The 24063-nt window shown below is 50.4% G+C and overlaps 1 protein-coding gene across 2 annotated transcripts in view; it reads left to right on the top strand.

Annotated features, from left to right (window-relative positions):
- LZTS3 (leucine zipper tumor suppressor family member 3) overlaps nt 1-24063 on the top strand; it is a 61083-nt gene that overhangs the window by 23009 nt on the left and 14011 nt on the right. For both annotated transcript variants that reach the window (XM_085314652.1, XM_085314653.1), the window contains exon 2: nt 23507-23995. In XM_085314652.1, the coding sequence (XP_085170778.1) occupies nt 23546-23995 (450 nt within the window). In that variant the 5' untranslated portion in view covers nt 23507-23545. The remainder of the gene's footprint in view (nt 1-23506; nt 23996-24063) is intronic.

The raw sequence follows: 24063 nt of genomic DNA on the forward strand, positions 1-24063 counted from the left end.
GATAATTCAGGTTGAAAAAGAACACAGGAGGTCTCTAGTCCAACCTCCTGCTCAAAGCAAGGTCAGCTATGAGGCCAGACCTGGTTGCTCAGGGCTTTATCCATTTGAGTCTTGAAAACCTCCAAGGATGGAGACTGCAAAAACCTCTCTGAGCAACCKGTTCTGCTGTTTGACCATCTTTATGAGGAATAAGCATTTCCTTATATCCAGTCTCCTTCTCCTGTCATGACTACATGTGTGTAATGGACTTCTACCCAAAGAAGATATCTGCATTACCCATTAGTCCTTCTTTAGGCAGCTAAATGACTGTAGTTTAATCTGTGGTCTGAAGAGGCCCGGAGTGCCTGCTGTTCATACCTGCAACAGAGAAAACAGAGCCATAAATACGCAGTCCTTCTTTCATAAACTGAGTGATACATGAATGCAAGAAGTTCGTCTTGCAAGGCTGTTGCTGGTGCTGAGCCTCTACGTGTGAGTGGAAGGATACAGGCAAAGGTCTTCATGTCTGATGACAGGAGATAAGAGACCTTCCAGTTACCAGACTTCTACAAGTGTATTTGCATGGTATTTGCAGTCACTATGAGCCCTTCCCAGCACTGCTGGTGTAAAAGCCTCCAATCGCTTTTTTTTTTCTGGGACTGCCTTTGTAGCCACACCATCATCTGCCTTCAAATTGCAGCTGAAAATATCCCCTTCCTTTTGCTTTGAAACTCGGTTTCCCAAGGCAATGATGTCTATGCCTTGTATGGGCYGTCATTCCTCTCTAGACCACTTGACTCTTACAGCAGCCATCTCCAAAGAGGAATCTCACACTTTCTCAACCATCACACTTGAGATAAAAGCGTTCAGAAAGGAAACCTGGTAGCCCTCAGCTTGGCTCTGCCTGTTCCTGGCCTTGTCACCATTGCCACCAGAGCAGCCTCTCCCAAGGTGTTTTGATTGTTCAGCAGGACATGAAGGGAGAGCAGAGGAAAAGGACAAAATTGTTTGCCTGTACGCTTTTCTTCAGCTCAGAAGATTTAGATGAAGACCTTGGCCAACATTAACTTGATTTGATTCCTGGGAGGAAAATAGGCTCTTTTCCCCCCATTACGGGGGCTGTGTGAGTTTGTTTGAAGGGCTGGCAAATGAAACCCCATGCTACTGCTTTCTCTCATTAGCTTGAAGGAAGGAAAATGGTCACTTAATGTGCATTTCTTCCCCTGTTACCTAAGACCAGTTTTGATTAGCAGGCACAGAACAAGAGTGCCATATGTTTAGGACTAGCTTTTACAGAGCATCATGTTACCTCCATGCAGCTTAGATCTGACCTACATAGCATAGCCAAGCCACCATGTAGCAAGATCACAGCACATGCATCAGACTTTCATTATCCACAGCTGGAGAAACAAGAGACGCCTCTGATTTACAGGAAGATCTGGGCTATGCACCAGATTTGGGCTTGCCAGCACTACCGAGGCTTTGTCTGCCCAGTGTCAATACAGCATAGCCCTCTTAGGAAGAGGCAGCTTATACCAGAAAGATTATTTTTAGCAGGATAGGAAACCATCTCTTCGACATGAACCAGAGTCTTTTGGCTTGTCCATGTTGCCTCAAGCTGAGAGGGGAGATGTTGTCATGGAATTGAGATGAAAAATGCTTCCTTCTTAGCAACTGGCACTGCTAAGTGCCAATCCTTCCTTTGTATTGGCAGAAAGAGGTGATGTCCTTCAGGGCTGCCATCCCCCACAGCGGCTCAGAGAAGATCCTTCCACACCACACCAGCAGGATTCACAATCACACTTCTATGTGGCTATGAACATGTCTCACATGGGCTCAATTTATTCCTCTTAACATGCAGGAACAAACTCTCTCTTCACGTAAGCTTTTAGATGAGTACAATGGAGAGATTTCATCATGCAAGTACTGCTGCAGGTGACCTCCCCGGTACAGACAAGGTCTTTGAGCAGTCTCTTTAGTGTAAATGAATATTGGGTGCCCATGTGATATTTCTTTCCTCAGCCACAGAGTTTGCTCAAGTTGTGCAGATTGCAGTAACAAGGATTATATCACCTTTGGTCCCATTAAGACTGACCTTCCAAGGATGGAGATCCCTCCATCTCTGTGGTGACTTGGTGCTGAGCATCATGTGTTACATCCAAGCTATTCACCTTTGGTTCCTGTCTGTGGCACCTATAACTCACCCACTGACTGAGCAGTGAGATGGTCRCTCCTCTGTATTAAGGTCTCTAGGCAAGATGCAGATGATTCACCAACAACCAGTTGTGGCTGGTACATGGATCCTGGAGCAGAGAAGAAACCCCAGAGCTGCCCGTGTGCCTGGGAGTCCAGGCAGCTAGTACTCTCCCAAGCTGCAGCCATTGGTGACCAGAAGATATCCCACCCAGCCTTACCTCATAACGTGCAACCCCATGCTTTGGGCAGGGAACAAATCTAATTAAACCTCTCCAGCACCAGCACACAGGCACCAGCCTCTGCCAGGGACTCTGTGAGCACCTGCAATAGCCAGGAGACCTCATTTAGGAGGTTCAGGTTTTTCTGCTCCTCAGGTCTTTAGAAATGACTTTCCCTGCAAATAAAGGAATCTGAGCAGGAAGGTCCTTGCTCACATCAACAAGTTTTGCACTAGGCTTTTTTTGCCCAGAGCTTTTAGGGGGAAAAAATGCAATGCAGGGAGCCAGACGACTTTGCTTCCATCCCCATCTCTACTCTTCCTTGTGGCATGCCCAAGCACATCAACACTTTCTGCCCGCTGCTCTCAAGGGAATGACTTGGCCCAGCAATGTTCCTTCAGACCTCACTGGAGCTGACATTTTTCTCCCTCTCTGTTCAGTGCAGAAAACACTTAACCGGTTTTGTAGCTGCAGTCCAGGGACTTCAAAGTGCTTTGAGATCTTGAAACAAAATGGCTCTAATACAAGTGAAGTCATTCTGCCATGGGAGCTGCTCAGAAAATGCCACTTCTGCAAGAAAAAGGAAAAAGAAAACAAAGGATTTGAGGGACAAGGAGTTTGTTTTTTTGGTAGAGTTTATTTTTCTTTTCCTTGAGAGGAAATAGGCTTTGGAAAGAAAAGAAATATTTTTCTTTGTGAAAACTGAWTTTTATTTTATTCAAGAGAAGGAGGGGGCATTGAAAAAAAGAAAATTCACTGGGGAAAAAAAAAAACAGAACGTATCCAGAGAAGTAATTCTCAAACAGGAGTATTTTTCTGCAGAAGGGGAAAAAAATGAATAAGAGTCCCTGGGGTCCTGTTTGATAGCAGTCAGTCCAGGGGATCTGTTGAACAGAGAAAGAAGATCCGCTTCTTTTTTTTCTTTTTCTCCCTTCTTAAGCTACAGGTGCTCTTTTTGTTGTTGCTTCCACCCGAAGCGACAAACCCCTGTAACTTTAACCTGTTCTGCACTGCTGAACACTTTGCAGCCTCAGGATTCATGCTGAAAATATACCACGTCTCYGTCATGGGTGGCCACATTGTCCCTGTCCATCTGTGGCAGGGTGGTTCGGAGAGGGGCTGCTGCCCCAGCAGAGCATAGGCATGGCAAGCTCGCATTGGGGCAGAGGGATGCTCATGAGGAGAAAGGGACAAGAATTAACAAGCTTTGCAAGACCTTTGAGGGATGATTTTTGGGGTGTGAGTGGGTGTTAAAGCCATCTTCCCCCAGGCATGATGAGGCCAGTCTGTTGTAGGGAAGGATTTCTAGGTGGGCTAGCCCATATCTGTGTAACACAAGGGTRGAAGTTGCCCCATTTGATGGGCTCTGTAAATTCTTCATTCTATTTAATTCTGAGTTCAGCCTTTAGCTCCCAACTCTTGGCCTGTTTCTCACTTCCTATCCTTGGCTCCATATGTCCCCCGGCTCCTGCCTTCAGCCCAAACTTGTGGGCTGACATTGCGTGTCTCACATCYTGCTCCCTCACGGCCCAAGAGCTGAACCACTCGGCAGTAGCTCAGCCAAACTTTTCAGGCCTTCTCCACCCAGGCCTGTTGTTGCTTCTGGCTGGATGGATGCAGACTAAGGATAAAATATCTCCTGGAGCTTGGCCACCATTGCTTCTGGTGCCTCGTGGAGCCAGGAAACCCAGCTGGCCCAAGCATAAAGAGCAGCTTAACAGGGGCTGAGCTGAGGATTACTGTAACTTTTGATCTGTCTCAGAGCACCACATGGGTGAAAGAGCTCAGGGGACAGACAGACTGAATGTCTCCTCAAATGGCAGCTGGCAGATCATTCAGACCTCCTGGTCTACTGTGTCTTGAGCTCTGTGCCCAGCTGAGCGCCGTGCTGGACCTGTCCTTCCCCATATCAGTCCTTGGTTATACTGCTATATTGGTTTGCTCCATGGAAATGATGCCCTGTAAGTGCCGAACAGCAACAAGCTCAGTTACTTGTGTTGTAGTGACACATAATTGCATGCAGACCTCCATCCTTGCAGCACATGCTTCAGCAGACAACACCATCTCACCCAAAGGGCCCCAAGGACCTGCCACTGGARAAGCTCTGGCTGATATGCTGCTTCCCAATCTGACCATTAGATAGGCAGGGTCCCCAGGAGACAAGGCACGCATCCAAATGCATCTTGAAAAGAAAATCTCTTGCAAGTTGCACTAAAACAATGATCTGGCGAAATTCAAATTCACAGAGCAATTAAAACTGCTTCAGTGCAGAGCAGTCTCTGTTTATGTTTTGCAGCAACATGAAAGCTGCATTAGGAATACTTTGGAGGGGACATGGTAGCCCCACAGCTGACAGTTTTTGATAGCTAGTGTGTCTGCTTCAGGAGTTCAGTTCTATTATTGTATCCTCCGGTGAAAGATGCCTCACCCTGATCCCAAGCACCAGATCTGGAATTGTCTTTGCTGAAAGCAGGGACCTGTTACAGTTAAGTGCAACTTGACCAGAAACAAATGGCAGAGGGGTTTTAACTGGAGCTTGTTAAATTTGGATCTAGCAGATCCTACTCTGCCCCATACTCAAACCCCCAGTCCTCTAACTGGAGAGTTTGCCATGGCTGGGAAAGGTGGTCTGAAGCGGGGAGCACCACAGATGTTCAGGTTGGAGTGCATAGTCTGACCACCTCCTCTCAAAAAGGGCAGTGTAGACATGGACAAAATCCCCCAAAAAGAGATTAGACCATGTCTTGGTGGTTACATCTCTTGGTGGTTGGGAAACACAACAGTCCAGATGCAGTGCACAGGGAATCCTGGCACGGCTGACCACTGGTGCAGCACCCACTGCAAACTTGAGGGGGTCTCAGTCACACTAGCATTGCAATACTTCACCATTGCTCCTCTGACAGCTTCCAGAGACAGTGCAGGGGCTTGGGTGGAGATGTGCTCTGTGGGTGGAGAGGTTTATGTCTAAGGACCAGAGGCCTTGGTTAGAAATGAGAGTTCAGAGCTCAAAAGTTTGTGACTTTTGTTGGAGAGCCAGGAGYATGGATTATCCTAGAGTTGTTCCTATTCTCCAAAGCCTCTTCCATGAYGATTTCTTCATCTGTGGGAAGCACAAACTCCCTAAGAGAGAATGAGCACATCCTTAAAAAGCTGTAATGTCAGGAAACTGCCTCTCTGCTGTGTGAGCTGCTGTGGCTGAGCCTGGAAGACATTGCAGTTTGAATATCTGGGGAGTGCAGGGCTCCTTCATGTGGACATCCTTCCCAAAGCTCCCCATCCTGCCCAGGGACAGGTGAGCAGCATTTGTGTCCTGATTAGGCAGGCAGGAGGACTTGCRCTTGTATCAGTCCCACCCCATCTCCTCCCTTCCCAGCCACAGGGAAGAGAAACCTGCTGCAGGCACCGCTGTACCACTTGGATCTCTTCCCTCCTCCTCGTGCTTCTTGACCCAGAGGCAAGCATCAGCTCCAGTTATTGCAAGAGCTGTCTCTGGAGTAGAAAGTGCTTTTTATATGTGTGGCTATTTCCAAGGTACATGCAAAGCAGCCTGCTGTTATGAGTCTCTGTCTCTTTCAGCAATACGAAAAATAGCCTGTTTCTTGAAAATCTTTGATTCTGAAGCTGAAGGGCAAAATTAAGAGCTTGAGTCTCTATGGGAACCCATTTTAGTATAATTTACACCTTTTCCATGCACCCTGGCGGTATAGATTGCTCCAGTTTAAATGCATGTGTAACTCGTATCAGATTATTGTTAGCATTATTGTTATTTTACCRTTCGTGTTGCTACTAACATGCTGCTGACAATGCTATGTTTGCATGGCCGCAATGGGCAGTTCCTTTGATATGCAGACATCCTGCCAATAGAAAATTTCACTTGAGCAAATAAGTCTAAATTAGCGGCAGCTTTGCTTAGCTTTATTTCCCTAGTTTGTAGTCTCTTCGTGGCTGCAAATAGCACAATACAAGCGCCGAGCCCGGTGTGTCCCGAAGGGAAGCCYGATTGTTCTCCTGCTGCAGCGCTGGCAGCCAGGGAGGAAGGACCGGGATTCCTGGCTTGTGCTGGAGCGCCAGGGCTCCGTGCTGGAGGACATGGGGTTTGGCTCCTGAGCGAGTGCTACGTGCCCCATGCGGCATCCAGGAGCCATCAGGAAGTCCTAGTGCAGTGTGGCATGGTCAGCCTTGGCCCAAGTCCCCTTCCCGAGGGCAATGGCTGCTCCTGGGAACAGGTCTGCAGAGCACAAGGTGAGGAGGAGACAGGAGAGGGAGCACGAGCAGTGTTTTCTGAAGGCCACAGCGCCTTCTTGGGTCCTGGCTCCTGGATGAGTTTCTGAGGGGCCAGACCAGCTGACTCTATGACTATAGGCTCACCCAACAGACTCACCCCACCATCTCCTTAACAACAAGAAGGAGCCAGGGAAGGGATGAGACAAGCACAGAGTCCCYGTGGGGTTGCAGGCCAGCATCCGCACTGGGACATCCCCATAGCATCCCTGGCCATCCAAGCACTGGGATGCACCTGCAGAAACCCTTGAAAAAAGGCACTGTTTTTACCCCAGGATATTTTCAGTAGAGTCAGAGCAGACCCTAGGTTTACCTCATGGGACAAATACCAAATGGGAAGAGCATCCTGTTTGCTTCTGCTGCTGGCTGGAGCAAAGATGGTTCATAAACCACTTGGCTCTCCTGTTAGTGCTGAATAACGCAGAGAAGAGGGAGCTCATCTGCATTTGTGGGGTCCTGTGAAATCACACTCAGTGACAGGTCGGTTTTGGGGGGCAATGTGAACCTGGGACTGTGCTTTCTTCTGCTGCAAACTCAGGTACATGAATATTTAYGGGATGAAGAGCCAGATGTGTGATCGGCCAGGACTGTTTTCTTCTCTCAAAGCCAAAGCTGGGTTTTAGCACCTCTCCCGCCAGCGGGTTCCCTCCTTCAGATGCTTCCTCACTCGACCTTCTCCGTCTTTGGCCATCTTGGAGGAGGTTATAAGCATAAGGTCCTTTTCTGCTTGCTTTTCTGCCTGGACTTGAGGCTAATTTGGCCCATTCCACTGCTAGAAACCAAGCTGGTGTATGGGCAGCAAACCTGGGGAGCGTGATTTGCTCCAGGTTTTAGTTGCAAGGTCGAGTGTGTGTTCTCTGGCATCTCATGAGAGCTTTTGCAGCAGTGGAGATGCTAATGGCATCCCRGTTCACCACCCACCTACCTGGAGCTGGTGGAAATGTGCTGAGTCCATTCAGCAAAATGGGCTGGAACCAGCCAGAATGTTGCAAAGTGAAGGGAGGGCAGATGCACCGTTTAATGCTAACTTCCTCATTTGCAATGACCCTGCTTGCAACCACTGGAGAAAATGACACCCCTTTCCACATATCCATGGTAAGATCGCTGGGAGGGGTGCAGAAAAAGTGATGCAGAGGTCAAATTTCATCATAACTTTCCTTTTTTTTTTCCTTTTTTCTCTTTTGTGCATAACTTTCTCAGTTTGGGGTTGAAATGAGTCAGTTGGTCTGGGCCTAATGYGGCATTTTTTTCACTGTGTCAGCATAAAAAGAAGCTGTGGCCTTTCCAGATGTCAGACTCTGCCTCTTTCGTGAGCTTCGGGTGAGATTTAAAAATATCAATTAATCCAAACCTCCCTGAAAAGAAAAGCTGAGGCTGTTTCAAAGCTACTAGCCTGGGCTTTTCCTCCCCGTCCCTCTCTTGGCAGCTAACAGGGTCTCCTAGGCGCAAGGCTGCCCAGCTCCATCGCTGCTTGGAGGTTTCCTAGCGGCGTTTGCAAAGAAAGAGTTAAGGGCCCCGCGGCGCAGGCTGCCAGTGCCCAATCAGGCAGAGCAAAGTGCGGTTTCACCTGAGCCAAGCAACAGGTGATTTGTTGTTTACGGCAGGTATTTCTTTATTTCTTTTCTTTTTTCTTTTCTTTTTTTTTTTTCCTCCTGGGAGCCAAGCAGGTGGAAAATGAGCCAGGAGCTCCGCGAAGGGCAGGGGCTGCAGGGGAGGACGCTCCCCGGGTTGCAGAGGTAAATCCTCCACGCGATGGCTGGCCCAAGGTGCACTGCCTTCCCCCTCCTTCCCCCTGCTCTTTCGGCATTACAGGAGAAGGACCCCACGGCGGTGATGTGGGGTGGAAGGAGCTGAGTGGCTCCGGCGGAACCAGAGCTGCGGRCTCCCCCCGTAGACCTCTCCCAAATCCAGCCGGCGGCGGGGGCTCGGGGTACCTCCAAGCAGCCCCGACGGCCGAAGCGATGCAAAAGCCGCCTCCGGAGCCTGCTCCCGGCTCTCCCGTCCAGGGAGGAGTTAGCACGTCCCGGGCAGGCCCCGCGCGCGGGGGAGTCGCTCTGCGCCCTTGAAATTCCTCCGGGCGAGTTAATGATAAATCACGGACGGGCTCGCAGCGCGGGAGCTTCGGGCGCCGGCGGAGACGGGCTCCCGTGGACCGCGCGGGCCTGGGTCCCCGCCGGCTCTCAGGTCGGTGGCTGATCGGCGGGTCTCCCCTCCTTCCCGGCTTTCCTTCCCCGGGGGAGTGGGAGGACGTGCTCCGGTTGGTGCTCCGGCTGCTCCGGAGGATCCTGCGGCGTTGCTGAGCCCGGAGACGCCGGCGTACGGCACGGGCCGCGCGGCTGGGACGGCCCGGGAGACTGCACCCCGGCACCTCCTTGGCACAGCGCTGGGGGCAACGGCTCAGCCTGGAGGGCAGGATCCGGCCACAGCTTGAGCCTAAAACATGCATGGGGGGGGGGACTGGGCTGGGAGATGCGTTGAGGGATGCTTTGGTGGATGAGGAGCAGGTCTGCAGCACGGGAACTGCACTGGCATCCCTTGGCGTTTGGGATCTAGCACCAGGGACCAGGAGAGGATGCCCAGGCAGGTGCTGGGCACAAGGCTGGGGCAGAGCCCCGCTGGCAGGTTGCTCCRTTGGGAGATTTCCCAGGGGAGATGTGGCCAGGGTTGGGGGAACCCCTTTCCCCATCCCTGCAGTGACCCACTGTTGGTAGCGTTGGCTTAGCTGGAGGCAGTTCATCTCCAGCCACTTTGCAGAGGTRGTTGCTCCTTCTTAGGCAAGGGGAAACTGAGGAACGGGCGGCTGGGCTGACTGCAAGTTGTCCAGCCCAGAYCCCAGCCTTTGCAGCTGCCTGCGTGGCCGCTGCATCGAACGGCAGCCCTGGCCCTGTGTGTCCAACCTCCYCCCCAGCAGCACGGTCCTCCTGGTTTTGGCCTCTTTTCCCTGCTCCCTGGGGCAGGTGGTGGCCCCCAAGGGTGTTCACAGCGCAGATGGAGGTAGCACCCTGCTCTCTGCCRTGCTGCCCTGCAGCTCCGCCAGCCCCGCGCCCTCCGTGGACACCCCGTGTCGAAATGCTGGCTGGAGGAGCCGGGGCAGCGTGGGGAGAGCTGCAGGGACCACGCACAGCCGGTGCCCCTGAAAAGCAGACGAGGGTCCTGCCACCAGGTAGGATAAACTCCACAAACATGCCCCGACCGCTCTGCAAAATGCACGAGGCCAGGGCACGGCGTGCAGTCGCCTCCGTCGCGAATACCAGCTTTGCTCCCGTGCCTCACCGCCTCGCCCTTTCCCCGTGCCGAGCGAATTCAGGCAGCTTTTTTTGGGCTGCCAAATCTGGCATTTTCCAAGCGGTGTCGGATGCCTCAACTATGCTAGGGGCAGTAATCAACTGGTAGACAGCTATGAGCATCCTCCGTGCGTGGACRCGTTGGATTTGGGTTGGCAGCTCGGGGACAGAGCTGTGAAATCTTACTTTCCCACTGGCAGTGGCTCCTGTTCTCCACTCCTCAGGGTGATGGGGACAGACTGTGCAATGGAAAATCCCTGCTCCTTGCCTTTAGAAARATAGACCTAAGGGTCTGTGGTTGTTATGGTCCCTGCATCTCCCATCCTAAGCCTTTTAAGAGCCAGGCTCTTCCTGAGAACATTTCCTTGCAGCCTTGAAGGTACAAGGTGCTCGTGGCATGACGTGCAGCACGGTGCAGTTGCGCTGATTTACGGGTCCATCCCTGCACAACTCTTTTGTAACAGCCAACCAAGATCTGCACTAAGCAGCCACCTTGGCACCTCTTCACTCAAGCATCCATGCCAGCACCTTCACCTCTTGCTGAGTCCCTCCACCCTGAGACAAGGAAGTGTGGAGGGATCATGCTTGGGGCAGTTGAAGCAGCTTGTTCTAGATTAATAACAGTAACACCCAAATTGATTTGTTATGGTCAATAACAGGCTTCCAGCCCAAGTATCTGCCAGGCTCTCCAAACCTTGTGCTTGCAGATGGACACTCCGTGGCAGTGATGTGTGATGATGGAGCAGGTCAGGGCTCTGGCTTTGGATCCAGATGTGAGTGTGTTAGCTTCAGGCTTTTATTGAACGTATTTTCCCATTCGCAAAYGGGCCCCTGCTCCCATGAGCTGGGCTGGGTGTAATGTTAGCTCCGCTGCTCCCTTGTGTGCTCTCAGCTACAGAAATCAGTGTGTCAGACATGCCACCACCTCTGGCTAGCCAGGCACCATGTCCAGGGGGAGTTTTTGGTGTTCTTCGTCGTCTTTGCTGCCTTGATTTCTGGGGAGGAGCTCAGCTGTTGATCAGTGGCTTGCGCAGGGAGAGAAACAAAGCACAGTGGAAGCAGATGGAGACTTTTGCATYGCAGCTCCTGTGATAGATGCATGGTCCAGGTGCAGCATGGTCATCTCCTGATCTCAGGGTCCCTTCTGAAGTGGGATCTGTAGTCCTGTGCAGTGGGAGAGGAAGCCAAGGGCCAGGGCTGACTGCTGCAACTCTGTTTGCCTGAACCTGCAGACAGGGTCTCTAGGGCTGCTCAGCATCCGGGTGAGGTCAGCTCTGCACTGGATTGCTCTGAGCACCAGGAGGGGGGAAATCCAGAKAGCACACTGCCATGCGACCATCACTGATGCTCTGCATTAAAGCACACTTGCGTTCATTGCTTACAGAAGCCCCCTCCAGAGTAACCCCCAATGGTGCTTTATGCAGCAGAGAAAATGAGCATAAGCAAAGCGGGCTGCTCATCCCAGGAGCATCCTTGGGGAGCAGGAAGGGAAGGAGGACCAGAAGGCCTGATCTCGCTGCCCCGCAGCAGAGCCAAGGCCAGATCCCGGGGCAGACAGGCTCCACAGCAGAGGCTTCCACCACAAAAGCATTGCTGTGATTTCGCCCTCTTGCTTCCTGGTGGCAGAGGATGGGGAGGGGCAGCCGTGGTGTATGCACCTTAAACACAGCGACAAATGAAGGAGGAAGAACGATAGCAACCGGAGAGGATTAGCAGGGGAAGGTGGAGCAGGCTGTGCTATTCCGGCTCTGGTGAGGGAGAACAATGAGGCCTTTATAGAGGAAAGGAGGTGGCCAGATGGCATSTGGGGAGGGGGTGGGACGCTGCAGTACACGCTGTGTCCCTTGGCCGGCTGGGGGACATGGGACACGACAGCTTGGGATACAGCATGTCCCTGGGCAAGCTGAGAGTGTGTGGGACATGGGAAGTGGGAGGCGGAAGGGGACAGTTTGGGATACAGCATGTCCATTGGCCAGCTGGGATTACATGGGACACGGGAAGTGGGAGGCGAGACGGGACAGTATGTCTATTGGTCAACTGGAACCATATGGGACATAGGAGGTGAGACATGGGACAGGACAGTCAGAGATACAGTACGTCCATTGGTCAGCTGTGGGCATGTGCGACATTGGAGGTGGGACGTGGGATGGGACAGTTTGAGGTACGGTATGTCCCTCAGCCAGCTGGGAGGACATGGGATGTGGGAGATAGGATGTGGCRTAGGAGGTTTGGGATGCAGCATGTCTCTTGGCCAATTGAGGGGACATGCGACATGGCAGATGGGACTCAGTGTGAGAGCTTGGGGATACAAAATGTCCCTTGGCCAGCTGAGGAACATCTGCTGGTGAGGAGAGTCCCAAGGCCAGAGGTCCCAGGGCAAGTGCTTCCATGAGCTCAGGGCCTTGGCCGAGTCGCTGTCCTGCGGGTTCTCCTTCTGCTGCACAACTTGGCCTTTCCTYAAGAGCAGCCAGAGTCTTTTCATCTCATCTCTTTTGTTTCAGGCTTATTATGTAAATAGCTGGATGCAGCCCCTGTAATGAGAAAGTAGTTTCCCAGAATACAAAAGGCTGTAATTATCTCATTAGCAGGCAGAAAGGAAGAGGAAATGTTTCTAAGCCACTCTTTCATTTCCCTCAGCAGCCAAGGCAAGTGCCACCCCTCAACAGTGACTCCTTGCCCCATCTCCTGCCACCCAGAGCAGGGGCTGGGGCATTGGCGAGACAGAAAGGCAAACCACRGTCCTCACATCTCATGTACAGCCGTGTCCTTAGGGGCTGCCTGTTTTCTTAATGGTCCCTGCAGTACAGAGGATGCTGGAAACCTCTGTGCAGACCTTCCATGCTCTCCAAGCTGCAAAATTTGGGAAGGATGTCACTGGCAAAGTTTGTTTTGATGATCCTTTGAGGTCAGGGAGGAATATGCTCTGATACAGTGATACACATAAACACGACCAACCTAGTAGCTGGCTCTGTCTGAGATGAAGTACCAGCCCGAAGGGTCATCCTGCAGGTCTTTGGATGCCATTCCTAGTTGTGGAGGATTGTGCTGAGGTAACATCTTTGATCCTTGCTGGTTTTAAACACCTCTTGGAAGGTTTGAGCCTGCTGCTGTGTTTGCACTGTACCCTTGTGGCAAGAGCAAGAGGTGTCATTGCGCACCCCTAGGAAGCTGGAGAGCTCATAGAGAAACAGGACCTTCYGCATGCTTCCAGATAAGATGCTCCCCAACAGGAATCCAGGACAGAGGCTSTAACATGGAGCTTCAGAATGGATTTCCATGGTAAAAGCTTGTTCTTGGTTGTCTTGTAAAACAAAAAAGCACCTCTAGGACTGTGGTTCTGCTTCCTTGAAGGCTCTGRTATAATCTAGATGCATTTTCCTGCTGGCATGCATTACTTAAACATGATGCAATGGGATATAGCCTTAGGGCACGTGAAGGTTGCCCCAATGAGAATGCTCTCAGGATTTCTTTGGTGTTGATCTGCTTTCTGAATTGATAACTTACTTGCTACTAGCTAAATGCTCTCTGGCAGAGCTACAAAGCGCTCTCCAAAGCATCCCAGCCTGTAGTGAGGCTCTAGTCCTTGCTGAGGTCTCCAAATCCCTCTCTGCAGGGTTTGCTCCTGCCGCCTCTCTCCTTCCCCCTCACCCTGTGGCCCATCTTGGCCCTGTGGCCCTGCTGCCTTTTGTGCACTGGCTGGATGCTGCGAGGAACTGACTGAACGCCACTGGCCCAGCAGCAAGCTGCCTGCTTTTCCTGGGTTGACTTTTTGCCAGACTTTTGAGTCAAAACAGCTCAGAGACAGGCAACAGGCATCAGAGGCAGTGCAAGCAACAGCAAGGRTATGCAGCCTGGAGAAAGGAAAGGGAGGGACAGCGAAGGATTCCCCTCCCCAGGGTCAGGGAGATACTCAATCTGCTCGTCTCACCTCATAAAATCACTTCCTCAGCCACAACGGGCCCATTTGGAGTCTCATTAATCCTACAGGAGCCCCTTCATTGCAATCCTCTCGTGACTGACTGCCTTTGCTGCCCTCATTTCTCCACCTTGATGGGATCCCTCATCCAGCAGTGACCCGGTGTAAAGCTGACTGCAGGCAATGATTTTGGCCATGCTCAGAAGGATTTATCTGGGATATAGGGGAAAATGCAGGCCTTTCTCTGTCCATAGGCTCTTTGGGAGTGAAACCAACTTTCCACTTGTTTGCGTCTGCTAAGCCAGCACCAGAGACTAAGTACGACCTGGCTCCTAATCAACACCTCCACACAAGCCCTGGGCAGAGATGCAGGGCTGCTGAGAGGCACAGATGCACCCCACTAGAGCTGGCCTTAGAAAAGTGAGCCCTTCTGATACATTAGCAAAAGCAAATACTTCTTGTATTTGTAATGCCCTGAGCAGGACTGGTGCCTTCAGTATACACTGTCACTCCGCTTGCAATAGCCAGGACTGGTTTGCCCCTTTAAAATGCAACAGTGGGATTTTTCCCACCTTGGACGTGTGTACAGCATAGTTTTGCACTGCCACAGTCCAAAAGTCTTACAGCCCTCCTGCAGCAAAAGGACCCAAGGCTCCAAACTTGTAAGGCTCAGTGGGCAGCTCAGATGAGCCCTAGAAGATGCCAGCCAATATCCTGCCACCGTTCAGGGTCTCTCCTTGCACAGAGCGCTCAGGTGCCACCTGAGAGCTTGTCCGTCTCTCCGTAGCACAGCAGGAATTGCAAAGCCTTTGCACGGACGGATGTAGGATGTGCAGACAGGCAGCTAGCAGAGTGTGCAGGTTGAGTGAAACGCCACTGCAGAAGAGGTGTCTCGGGGCGACTACAAAGACAGCACACTGCTTGATCCTACACCCTGCCTTTCCAAGTTTGTTTTTTGGCTCTGAATGGGGAAAAAAAGAAAGAAAGAAAAAAAGAAACACTTCTGTAGCTTCCAGGCACAAAGTTCCCATTTGCYTCAGTGGGGATAAATAGGAAAAGAAAGCTCTGTGTCCCTGGGAGACAGCAGGAGTTGTTTGCCTGACACTGTCTGGCTTTTGGTTGTGGTAAAAGATTGTGGCTGAAAACTGGGAGATCTGTGAGTTTTTGCAGACAGGTTCAAGTCTGGCAGGGGCGTGCTTTTGTGCAGTATTTCAGCAGCGGAAGAAAACCAGGCAATTGCCAAGTGAGGATATCAGAGAAGGGGAAAAGGAGTTGGAGAAGGTGCAGAAAAGAGCCACAAGTATTGTATGAGGGCTGGAAAAAAATGCCTGTTACTGAAATACTGGAAAAGCTCATTCTGTTCCTCTCCTCAAAATGAGGCAACTTGAGAAGGTTGTAGAGGACAAGGAGATGATGCACTGGAGCYAAGTCGGAGGAGAGAGGTGAACTCCCTGCCTCTTGAATCAACCTTGACAGTGATGATCTTGGTCAGGTTTAGGTCCAGCACAGTCATAAGGAGGTGATGYGTGATCACCTGTGGTACATAGGAGGCAAAGTAGCAGCAGAATGGTCTTTTTGGCCTCATCATCAGACAGAGTTTCTCATGCTGAAGCAGTAGGTCTGGGCCATATTAGCAAGAGGGCAGCCAGCAGGGCAAGGGAAGCAATTCTTCCCCTCTCTTCAGTGCGCTTGTGAGACCACATCTGGGGCCCTTGCCCAGTTTTGAGCTCCTCTTGAGTACAAGAGAAAGATYGTTATTCTGGAGCAAACTCAGTGGAGGCCACCAGGCTGGTAGGGGCTGGAGCACATGGTGTGCAAGGAGAGGCTGAGAGCTGGTCTCACTTAGCCTGGAGAAGAGGAGGTGAAGGGGGATGTGACTGTTGTTTGCAACTATCTAATGGGGAGGAGGTTAAGAGAAAAAGTACATCAAGAATTCTCTTCAAAGTGCATGGTGATACAACCAGGGCAAGCTGTAAGAATTTTCAGGGGAAGCTGGGAATGTAACAAAGCGAGGCAGGTCCATCAGATCCTCTCTAGCACTGCAGCAGGCTCCCCCATGCCCACCATCCTCAGTGAAAAGGGGACATACAGCACAACGGAGTAGGGTGCAAGATGTGTGCTCCCATCTCACCATCGGTTCTGGAGCTGCCACATGGTCTCCAAGCTGATCCAAGCAATGACACTCACCTTAGAGATGCAGCTAGCTTTACAAGACCCCGACTCAGACACCTTTTAAGGATATATTGGCCTAGTCTGATTTCAGGTCATGCGTTTCAGTAGTGTTTCTTCTCTAGTGCTTGTTAAAGCTTCTCTAGACAGAGGTGATTTTGCTCCCTATGGAGTCTGCTGTCTTCTCGCTACTAACCCCTTACTGGCCTTCCCTTCTCCATCCACACATCTTTCTACAAGAAGCTGAAATTATCACAGCTATTTTTCTTTCACCTCCTTGATGCCATTTCTAACCTGCTCTATCACTCCAGGATGTGATCTTTCTTTTCTCCAGCCATACCACCACTCTGGTACTGGTGCCACCAAACTGAASATCCAGCAGAACCCTAAACATAGCACAGGTGTAGGCTCTGAAAAAGTGCATGTTTTYATTGTATTAGTAATTGCACGCTCATTAAAATCAGAACAATCAAACCTGACTGTAGAAGGTCATGGGAACACCTGTTACAGCAACTTGAAGCAGGGAGGAGGTTGACCTTCAGATGCCTTTGCTCCCTATCCTGTGGGGACCACATGCCTTGGATGGTGAGCATGCCAACGCATTGCATTGCTTTCGGGCTGTTCGTTAGAGCTCTCTCTGCCTGAGACCAGTGATTGATTTCCTTTTTGCATGGCACAGTGCCTAGGTATGTCTCCCAAAGGCCTTTGTTACTAGAGTGTTAACAATTAACCTACTCAGGCAGAAATAGAGCCAGGCCTTCATAATCTGGGCTTAGTTAACTATTCAGCTGCTTATCTGAAGGCAATTTTTCTTCCGTTTAACTGGGAGGCATTTGCTAAATCATTTGGATAAAGCAAGTGTGAAGGCGCAGGAGTTATTTTATGGATTGTATTTACAACAGCATCCAGAGGTCCCCTGGAAATGCAGGCAATGAAGAAAACCCTGGTGAGGGGTAGCCAGAAGATCTTACAGCTGGAGAAGAGGAAATATTGCTGCCTTTTAAAGACAGGCAAGTCATGCAACAGGGAGGTGGTTGTGGAGCTGTGTGAGGCCCCGATAAAGTCTGGCCATACCCAGCATTGTCCCTTCGAGTGCCGTCACCTGAAATCCCCGTATCAGCAGCTGGTTGTATTGGGTGGTGTACTGGTGAGACACAGGTCACTAGACACCTTTCGTAGGTAGCATGCTTTTGTGAAGATGCGTGCTGGGAAGCCTGCTTTGCCTGTGATCCAGACAGACAAAGAAACTCTTTTCAGTTTTTATTAACACACAAATTCTCGGAAATGGGAAATTAGATCAGTGTTTGTTCTGGAAAGGTTCCCTTCTTCTCCTTTGTGTCTGCAGAAAGTCCCTTCATTTGGGTTTTTGTTGTAACCAAGTGGCTTTCAGGAACTGGAGGGTGGGCAGAGCTAGGTAAGGGCTGAGTTTCAGCTGTCAGAGGTAGCTGCTGTTTCRACAGATGCCAGTCAGGAGCAATTTGGGTAGAGTTAGTCTTCCATGGGGATGGACCTAGTGTCTTCCTGAGGTCCCTCTGAGCCCACAGTGAGGATGAAGAGCAAGATGGTCCTGGTGCTTCCCAATTCAGCACTGCAGATGGGCTATAACATTCAGAAAGATAAAACAYCTGGAAAGGGTGCAGGCCAACAAGTTGCTGAAACTTCCAGCTCTTGCTTTGGTTTTCCATCTACCTGTGGCTCCTCTATGCTGCCATGGTAGGGGAGCCCACTTTTGCCCCACTGCCATGGCTTGGGAGTCTCTTCTAAGCCCAGCCATGTTTGGAGCTGACTTCCCTTTTCTTCTTTATTTAAAGAAAGGGCTTAGGAGTAATATGCTGCAGGGTGTCTGCCCTCCTTGGTAAAGGTGAGATGGTTTGGCTTCCCTCAGCCTCCAGAAAAGAGCGCCAAAGCAGGAGGATTTCTCAGTGCTGGAGGAGGAGTGGATATTGTGTGACAGGAAGAGGTAGGAGGCCACATCCCAGCTTCTCTGATCTCCCCCATAGCAGGAGAAGGTGGTGTATGAGGTTGAGCTTAGTCTCCAGATCTGATTTTCTCTGAATGGGTAGTAAGTTGGGGTGAGCCACATGCACAAACCCCTCCCTATGAGCCTCAGTTTCCCCATGATGGGATAAGGTTACTCATTGCTGGTCAAGATATAGAAGAGGAAAGGGTTGTCTTGTAGCATTTGCTGCAGGGCCTCCCTGCAATGAGCCCAACCCTTTCCCAAGCCAGACCTTGCAGCTGTGGCCCCTCCATACTCCCTGAGCCCTGCTGAGAATGATGCCAGGATGTATCTAGCTCCTTCACCCTTCCTGTCTGTCCTCCCTCTCCTTTCCTTGGAGCTGATGCAGCAGCCCTAAAGAACCGCTGTGGAGGAACAAGGCATGGAGGGATCACGCAAAACACCTTTTTTTTTGCAGCTACCCTGGCCACAAGAGCCTGTTCTCTCTTTGGTGACACCCATCTCACTGCAGCCTTGCTGTCTCCTCAAGGCAGGTTGCTCCACCCTATTAGCCATCAGCACGATGCTGGCATCACTCATTGCCCCAGCTAAGGCAATGCAGATGAGACCTCTGGGTGATAAGAGATGACCTCCAGACTCAGGAGAGCAGTTGTGTTGCTTCACCATTACCAGGACAGTTGGAGCAGCTCTAAGCTCCCCACATGGGAAATATTTCACCCCTGAGGCTGCTTTGTAGCCCCTTCCACCAGCTCCAAGCCTCCCTGATGCAGCATTGGCTGCATGCCCCTTGCTGGGGGTCAGTGTGCTGGGAGGAGGTGGACAGAGGAATCATGCGGATTCCTGCAATGCTCTCCTCCTGATGCTCACCCTCACCACAGCACTGCTGCTTTCCAGCCTCGGCTGATGACAGCTTCAGGGTTTGCATTAAATAGATTTACAACTGGGAAGTCAGATTTGCCCCCGGATCCGCAGCCGCGGCATTAAAGCAGCACATGCGTGTCAGCACAGGTTGAAATATGGCCATAATATCGCAGGGCAGCACTCGTAAAGGCCAGGACAAGCAGTGGCAAGGCTCTGACCCCTCTGCAAACCATAGTAGATGGTTTCTAGCGCTGTTGGAAAGAAAATTCTGGCCAGCACTGCCTGATGCTCTGTCTTAATTTGCTAATATGATTTAAGAAAAGAAAGATGTGTCCTCGGAGACCAGACACACCCCATATTATTAGGCAGCGCTACAGGTGTTGGAGTGCAGAGCAGGGATTTTCCAGTATCACGATCCCTGTGCATTTCAAGCAGCAGGACAGATGTCTGAATTGTTTACTACCTCATCTTGTGAGTCCCGCACTTTAATTAGGCTGGTTGTGTTTAACGAGGCTTCCCACAGAGCATTGCACTGTAAACTAATGAAATCTGAGGGTGTTCAATTGTGGCTACTCATAAATTTTGTGGCTGTTATTGCACCACGCACAAAGGTCCTTGCTGCTGACTGTAGGGCAGGAGCTTGGTCCCTCTGCCGGTGTGAGGAAGAAAATCCCTCCGGGCTCTCACAGCATCACATCTCCAAGTTTGTTCTGGCAGGGGTCAGCAGTACGTGCGTGCAACCTCCAAATCCTTCACCCCTGAGTTCCCAGGCATTTTGGAGAGGCCATCAACCCTCAGAATTTCCCGCCCCCACCCACATGGCCAAAATCTACCTATCAGCTCATTAATTTTACTGTCAATAGGCCTCAGTGGATGACTTACCACCCATTTGCAGTCACCAGCAGCCTAGAGATTGCTATTTAGAGAGCAACAGCACTTCAGTCTGAAAACATAGGCATTTTCTGCTAACATCTCTCAGTAGGGATGAGCTGGCTCTGCCACAGCCAATCTTAGGTTTATTAAAAAGCCTTGCTAAAGCTTCACTTCCGCAGCAAATATTTATAATGAAGACTAACATCCCCTCCGTGGTGATTAACAGCAAAGTAGRGGGAGGCTATTGGGGACCGAAAGGAGAAATCAGGCATTGAGACATTGATCCACAGCCCAAACAGAAGTTTTACACTCAGCATCTTTGTTTMTCTTATAGAGAATCACCTGTGAACTCAATTTTGGTTAGTGTTCCCTTGGGTGGGAGCTGGTTATGAGATTTAAGGAGGAGAAATGTCTCAGGAAAGTTTTTATCATGTATTCCTCTGAACCTGGAAAGAGCGAAACYCATCTTCAAGCTCAGTGCCAGAGCCTGGCAGCAGTATTTCTTACCTCAGCCTTGCTCAACCCTTAATTTCACCTAAGGAATGATTTAGGTACAATCTGACCAAAAATTAGAGTTGGCCAAAAGATACAAAATCAAGAACTATTATTCTTGAAAAATAGCCCTATTTGGCAGCTATACTGTCAAGGATATGCTGGCACTTCTGGAATTTCTTTAAAAACATATTTGAAATGCTTGTCCTTATGTTCTGTTTATCAGATCCTGCCTTTACAGTCAAAATAAGCTAATAACCAGTTTTTCAGAATATTTTCTTGGATGTTTCCCAATTAAAAGAAAAAAAAAATATGCAAAAAGGTCCATTTTCAGGGACTGCTCCTGCAGCTTTGATCCCACATCAGCAGAAAGCAGTCAAAGCACCCGCTTTCAGGTCACTGACCTTAAATGGGAATGTCAGCTGAACCTCCGGGATACCTGGGAGATGTCTCTAGGCAGATGTGTCCATGATGCAGAAACTACCACCTGGAAGCCTGGGGGTCCCAGAGTGCAGAGAAAGGCTGTGATGCTCCATCAGGGAAGACTATTGATGTCAACGGCAGGAGAAGTCATGGGGCTGGGAAGGTACCCTCCTGTGAGGTGGCCTGGAGGGCATTTCCATGACTCTGCCCAGGTTGCCGTTCTCGCCCAACTAAGGACATTTGTSCTGTCTAGCTCACATTGCATGTTGTTGTTGGTCTTATTTTAAAGGAGGATCAAGTTTTCCGGTTACCTCATCCTGCCTTTAGAAAGTCAGTGTAAATGTCACTATGGAATTTACCAAGCTGAGGAAAAAGTAAACTGGATTTTGCCTTTGTCAGCTGTACGGGGCCTGGGAGGACTGGGTGCAGAGGCAAACACTGCCACAGCCTTCCCCCTGCTCAAAGCTGAGATCTCTCAGCACTCCACTTCGTGGTAGCTGGTGTCCTATAAAAGAGACACAGCCTATAAAAATCCCCAAATCACTGAAAGGCAGGTTATTCCTAAAAACTCCRGTAATGAGCAGAACAAAAAATCTTCCCATGATTAAAAAAATCCTCAAGCATTGTGGATTGAGTTTGGCTTCAGACAGGCAGTCTACATCCATCTGCGCTGCTCTTTGGCTTAATAATCCAACCAAGTCCCCATGAAGCTAGCATGCAGTTAGATTTATCTCTAGTTGTTGTGTACCCACGAGATGTCTTTTGGAGAGTGCCATTAAGGTGTAAATGGGCCGTGATCCTTTGAGTCCTCCTCAGTGCATTGGAAGTTATGTCCAAATATTGCACGGTTGGTCCTGACTCACTCAGCACAGCAAATGTCTGGTGAGCATGTTCTCACCAGGTGTGTAACCATACTTGGATGTTTGTCTCCACTGATGGAGGTTTTCTTACGTATTACTAATAAAAATGTATATTTTTGATCCTTGATCCTTTTGATTGGACTTGATCCTGGTCGGTCCCCATGCCGTACTGTGAGGTGCACTGAGTGCTCATGTGATTTTCATTTGCTGCTCAGCCTTTGGGCCATAATCAGTGAGTGACATGGAGACATCTCTGTTGGGAGACAGAGGCACAGCCTTCCAGGAAGAGCATTAGCACTGACTACCAAATGTCCACCCAACGCTCATTACCTAATATTCTTGGTGGTTCAGTGGGACAAGTCCCAAGGAAAAACTCCTTCCCCRGATTATTGGACATGGCAGAGAGCCACTTGGTTGCTTTCTGGCTGAGTGACACACAGGCAAGGTGGCAACAGCAGCTGGCAGCCACTGTTCCTTGGCACATGCTTTGTGCCTGCCCCTTTCATCYGGGCAGAGAGGAGGCAAGAGGGCTGGGAGCTCATTACAGCTGGAGACCCTTCAGGCTCAGCGGGGCACAGTGATGTGGTGCTTAATTGCACACCATGTGCAGGGGAGGCTGGTCACTCTCCATCACCTAACCTGCTTTGTACCCAGCAGGGCAGAGAGGGTACAGTGAGACAGTTCTGCTGTCTCTTGCAGTATCCCTGATTGCAGTGTTGGAGGGGTGCAAAGAGCTGGACAGGGGATAGTGGGTGRCCAGTGCTGAATGCATTTTGGATGTCCATTTAGGCATGTCCATCTCTCCATCACAGCTGCCTCATTATCGCATGCTGGGACACCTCTGGCATAAAATGTCTCAAATCATGGAGGCTCCTTCCCAGTTCAGCTAGAGCTGTCTGCTTTCTCTCCCTCCCACCTGCATCCCATCTTCTGCATCCATCAGAGCATATCCTTAAATCACTTTTTCCCTCTGTGACCAACTCCACACCCTGCTTTTCACCAGAGGGGCTCTGAAGCTTGCTACGGGTAACAGCTCAATGGCCTGTCCCTTTGGCAAAGCGTGAGTCCGCCTGCCCCTCATTCAGGCCACATCTCAGGGCATTCTTTTAACTGCAGATTAGGACTCTGGAAAAGGGAGGCAGCTACAGGCAGTGCACTTGGCAGAAACCTCCAGAAATGCAATTTAATAAAAGCAGAGTCAAGCAGCACAGACCCTGTTTTAACCTTTTTTTCCCCCATTTCATTATTATTGCAGATAGGAAGACCCCAGGAGATACTGCATCGGAGTCAAGCTCTAGGCCTAAGCTAGCTCTCCAGAGAAATAAAACCAGMTCTTCTGTTTTACTTGTGGGAGGGCTGACTTCATAACCCCCTCTATGAAGGAAAAACCCACAGAAATGCCTTCCCATGTCCTTTTCCTGCCGGCCTTGCCATTGAATCTAAAGGACGTGCTGTAGGGAGCAATATTGCCCAAGCCCATGGATGGAAACCCTCTATTGTCCAGCCATACAAGGTCATTTAAACCTGGAAGCAGTGACAGAAATAATTCAGACTCAGACTGTGAGCAATTTTAATAAATAATTCAAGCAAATGGTTGTGTCCAGYCAATCCTGAAGAGCTGTGCTTGCTAAAATCCACATAACCCTCTCCGTGGGGACAACTCAACCCTTGGACCAAGAGGCTTAACAGCAGCTCTTTTGCACAGCAATGAGAGGGATTTGGGGGCTCCTCCCAGGAGCACACTGCTCCTCCAAGCAGTTTGGAGGGGGGTCAAAGTAGGACAAASAGGAGGAGCAGAGCCAGTGGTTCCCAGCCGGTTCCCCTTCCATGAACAGCAGTCTCATCATCTGCTCCATACTGCACGCCAAGATGGGACAGTTCCTACTCTGGCATCACCCARCCCAGAGTAAATTTCTGCAGATGACAATCTGCAAAGGGTTATGGTAGATAAGAGCGTCTTTTTAACAGTCCTTTATTTTTCTTCCCTCTCTCAGTGCCACTGACCTGTGCCTCCACCTCATCTCTGAGCTGCCATGGCCACGCTAGAGACGCTGCCAGTTCGTAGTGATCCAACGTACCCCAGTCAGGATAATTTCCATACTTTTGCTCCCCGGCCTTCCCAACCCACCTCCCAGAGCACCATGGGGAGTGTGGGAAGCGGAGTTGCCAATGACCAGGAGTTCGCCATGAAAAGCGTGGGGACCCGGACGCAGAGCAGCGGCCGGGAGACAGAGGGATCTCGCAATGTATACTCCACACGGGAGATCTCCAACCGCTACTCTGGTGAGGAGAAGACATACAAGTCAGAAAAGGTCTCCAACTCCCTCTACATCAACGGTGACCTGCGCAAGTGTGAGAAGGTGAAGATGGACATGTGTGGGAATGTGACCACCAACAATGAGAAAAACATGCCACCTCCTCCCCAATACCGAGAGCCCAGTAACCCACCAAAGATATTGCCAATCTCTGGCAAACTAGACCAGGTGAGAATCCTTACTGCATGTAGTCCATGTCTCTAAAAATACAGATCAAGAAGCTTTGAGCATGGTGT

This window comes from Rhea americana, unplaced genomic scaffold (genome assembly GCF_003343005.1).
Source record: "Rhea americana isolate MKP2758 unplaced genomic scaffold, rheAme1 scaffold_41, whole genome shotgun sequence".
NCBI classification, from domain to species: Eukaryota; Metazoa; Chordata; class Aves; order Rheiformes; family Rheidae; genus Rhea; species Rhea americana.